Raw genomic sequence first — 3615 nt, 5'->3', positions numbered from 1 at the left:
CGAAACATTTTTTTGCTAAAAGTAACGAAATTTACAATAATAACAGACACTAAAAAAAACATTTGATAAAACTTTATTAATTTTGTAGTAATTTAAAATTTATCATAAGAAAAATGAATCCAACAGACGTTCGAAACGGTTCCCCTGCCATTCAAGGCATTTACCAATTCGGTTTTTTATGAAACGATCGTTTAGTATTTTCCAGTATTTCAGTCGTAAAGTTTCGACAAGAGTTTTTGATTCGAATTTTCAAGTCTTCGGTACTCGACCATAAACTACTTTTTTTTTCAACGATCCCACAAAAAAAAATCTGGTGATCAGGCGAGCCAGTTAACTTCACTAACATGCCCAATCCATCTTTGTGGGAAAGTGCATTTAAATTTTTTTCCACATTTCGTAACATAAGGAGCGGTAACTTTTTTTTTTTAACAAATTTGATAAAATTGGACTCTAGCGTTCGCGAGATAAGAGTTTGGTATTATTTATTGTGAATTTGATTACTTTTTTGCCAAAAATAATTTTTTTACTGCCAATAAAGAATTCGAACCTCCAAAAAAAATTAAGTGTGAAATTTTGAAAAAAGGAAGGTGACCCAAAAGACTGGTTAAGGTGACTTAAAAAAAATTGACATTAAATGTTGAGGTACCGAAAATATTTTTATTCAACTTTTTTTTTTTAATTGACATTGTCAAAGTTGAAGCACTTTGAAAAACAAAGACAAGTGAGACAAAAAATTGTTAGGTTTTTACATACGGGAAAAGAGGAAGATCTATGGAAAAATTTAGTGAGGCTAAAAATGGAAACAGAGGGAGAGGAATGTATTGCCGCGCATCAAATATCGGGAATGAGTACGGAAGAGCTGAGGAACATGATGGAGGCAGTTTTCAAGGAAGGAAAAACAAAAGTAATAATATATACAGATAAACAGGGTGAAGTAGTGAAAAATAAGGGGAAAAAAACATATGCATTAATAGTGGAGCGGAAACCTGGAACAAATTTGGAAAAAGATGTGATGGATATTAGAAATTCTGTAAAAAATGAGAAGGGAAATAAAGAGATACGGGGGGTAAGCACAACAAAAGAGGGAAAGATATTGGTGTCAATAGGAGAAAAAAAGGAAGTGACAATGAGGGGACCAGGCCAAAATAGGAAAATTATACATATTAGGGGGATGGACATGGTTACAAGGAGAGAAGAGGTAAAGGAAGCGCTAAGGGAAAGGCTTGAGGATTTGATGGATAAAGAATTTTCGTTGGGGGATATGAGGAATAACAGGGGAGACACGCAGGCGGTGACACTGGTGATAGGGAAGGAAAGGGCGGAGCAACTGATGGAGAGGAGAGTGGAGATAGAGAGGTGCTATAGATGCTGGGGTATGGACCATCTAGCCAGGGACTGTGTGGGGATAGATAGAAGCAAGTGTTGCTTTGCCTGTGGGGAGGAGGGACATAGGAGGAATGAGTGTAAGAGAGTTGAGAAGTGCATTGTATGCAACGTAACAGGACATCGGACTGGAACGGGACGATGCGAAGCTTTTAGGAGGGCCCTAACCAGGGCCAGGAAAAAAGAAAAGGAGGGAAGACAGTGAAGGGAGGAAAGGATACCACCCCCCCCCCTGAAGTAATGCCTAGCGGCGGTTCCGGGGGGGACTCAGGGCGAAGAGAGCAGGGTTTTAGTGGGTAGGCGTCCCTCTCTGGGACGAATCCCACATAACCCGGTCGGAAGAACACCAGACCGGGTATCCTTCGAAGGTTTCCCCTCTCTATAAAAAAAATAAAAGTTAGTTCAGGTTACTTCAGGTTGTCTGTCATAATGTGTGACAATGATAAGTGCGTTTCTATAAAGCTCCTGATAAAATTAATATAATTCGCTGTGTTTCTGCTATTACTATCCATTTTAATTAGTATAATACTTATCTGTATTGTTTCCACAACTGAAGGATATTTTCCTGTCTCCGAGATATCTAATAGTGGTTCTTAGGGCCCTTAGCAGGGTCCTACTGTGTGTACGGGACTTGGTTTTGGTCCTTCTAAGACTCTCTATTTCCCATAACTAAAGAACTATGTAATAGATGAATGTTGGGAATATCCATTAGTGACATTTGTGACCTTAACTAGAGTTTTTGCTGTTCATAAGGACCTTGGTTTGATCCTTTCTAGACTTCTTACTCCCTACAATCAAAAGGACTGTGAATTTGAGGACTGTAAGGCAAGTAATAGTTATAATTAATTGATTATTAATCGTTTTTTACTGACTTTGAGTGAAGATTACCTTCTAAATAATTCCGTCACCTTTACCTACAGAACTTTTTTGGTATATATTGTTACCTAACGCTTATTTTTAGTTACGGTTTATATTTAATTCGTTGTCTAGGTGCTGCGCAATCTCTCTATTTTTACTGTTAATAGGGAAGTCGCGAAATTATTGCATTCATTTTCTTGTTATCTGTACTGTTAGTATTTATTTACATCTATATACATATTTACAATTATAATTATAGTTACTGATCCGTTTCTTGACCTATTAATAACAAAATGGAGACTCCTTGTAATTTATCTCCCTGTAATTCTCGTAATTTATGTAATTCATCACTTCAACTCAAAGAAAAGGACTCTAATAGGAAATTATCGACATTGACGTCCTGTTATAGTAATAATAATGATGATGTTCTTTTAATTGACTCCGACGATTAAGATTCATACCTTCCAAAAAACACAGTATTAGATTACTATTGGGATGATGAATCACATACCTCTATAACAAAGAGAAACAAACCTAATTATATACCCTCACAACAGAAAATTACTCCTTATGTTAATGAATACGTGGTAGATACCCACCTCAAGAAACAAGAAGCTAAAATCCAAAAATTAAAAGATACAATTAAATCTATACAAAAGTTAGTTAATGAAGTTTCTACCCAGTCATTAAAAAATACCAAAAAGGAGATCAAAGAAGATATTGCGGCAATAAAAAAAAAGAATTGATTTAATCAACAGCGATGACATGTGGGAACTTATTCAATCCATAAAAACTAGCAAGAATATACAAGATGGGAGTTCTCAAACCATCTCTGATATGTCTACACACAAGGATACCTTATCTACAGGTACTCAAACCTCCCTCATAAATGACGAAGATCTAAAACAGATTAAAAAAATCAACGATATGCTAGATTCTAATGAAGACCTATCCGTAATTCATGAATTGATTAACGAAAGCTGACCTCTACAATGTTATACTAAAACATCTACTGAAAAAGGTAGTATATTTGATATTGAAGATAGAGACCTAGTAATTATTTTTGACGAAGAAAGCGAATCAAGTAAATTGATACAAGAACTCAGTGATACTAACATTGAACTGGCGAAACTAATCAATAAAGGAGATATGATTTATCATAGAATGTACATGCTCAGACAGCACGACTCACTAATTTGTGAAGATGAACCTGACATATGTAAGGATTCTGATAGAATAATGTACGTTTGTAAAATTAATTCTCAAGAAAATGACTTCAATAAAACTAAAAACTTAATGGATATACTTACCAAAATTAAACTCAAATCTGTTGAAATGAATAGGAGAAAACTTGCATTTGCAACCACCAAAGCC

General features: G+C 35.4%; 1 protein-coding gene across 1 annotated transcript; it reads left to right on the top strand.

The window, feature by feature from the left end:
• Nucleotides 1–796: 796 nt before the first annotated feature.
• On the top strand, nucleotides 797–1588 carry LOC136350137 (uncharacterized). The gene has a single exon (XM_066301653.1). The coding sequence runs from the start codon at nucleotides 797–799 to the stop codon at nucleotides 1586–1588; it is 792 nt and encodes a 263-aa protein (XP_066157750.1).
• Nucleotides 1589–3615: the final 2027 nt, after the last annotated feature.

The sequence above is a fragment of the Euwallacea fornicatus genome, unplaced genomic scaffold (assembly GCF_040115645.1).
Source record: "Euwallacea fornicatus isolate EFF26 unplaced genomic scaffold, ASM4011564v1 scaffold_122, whole genome shotgun sequence".
Classification (NCBI taxonomy): domain Eukaryota; kingdom Metazoa; phylum Arthropoda; class Insecta; order Coleoptera; family Curculionidae; genus Euwallacea; species Euwallacea fornicatus.
The sequence above is the reverse complement of the archived record's forward strand: the minus strand, read 5'-3'. Positions and strand labels throughout refer to the sequence as shown.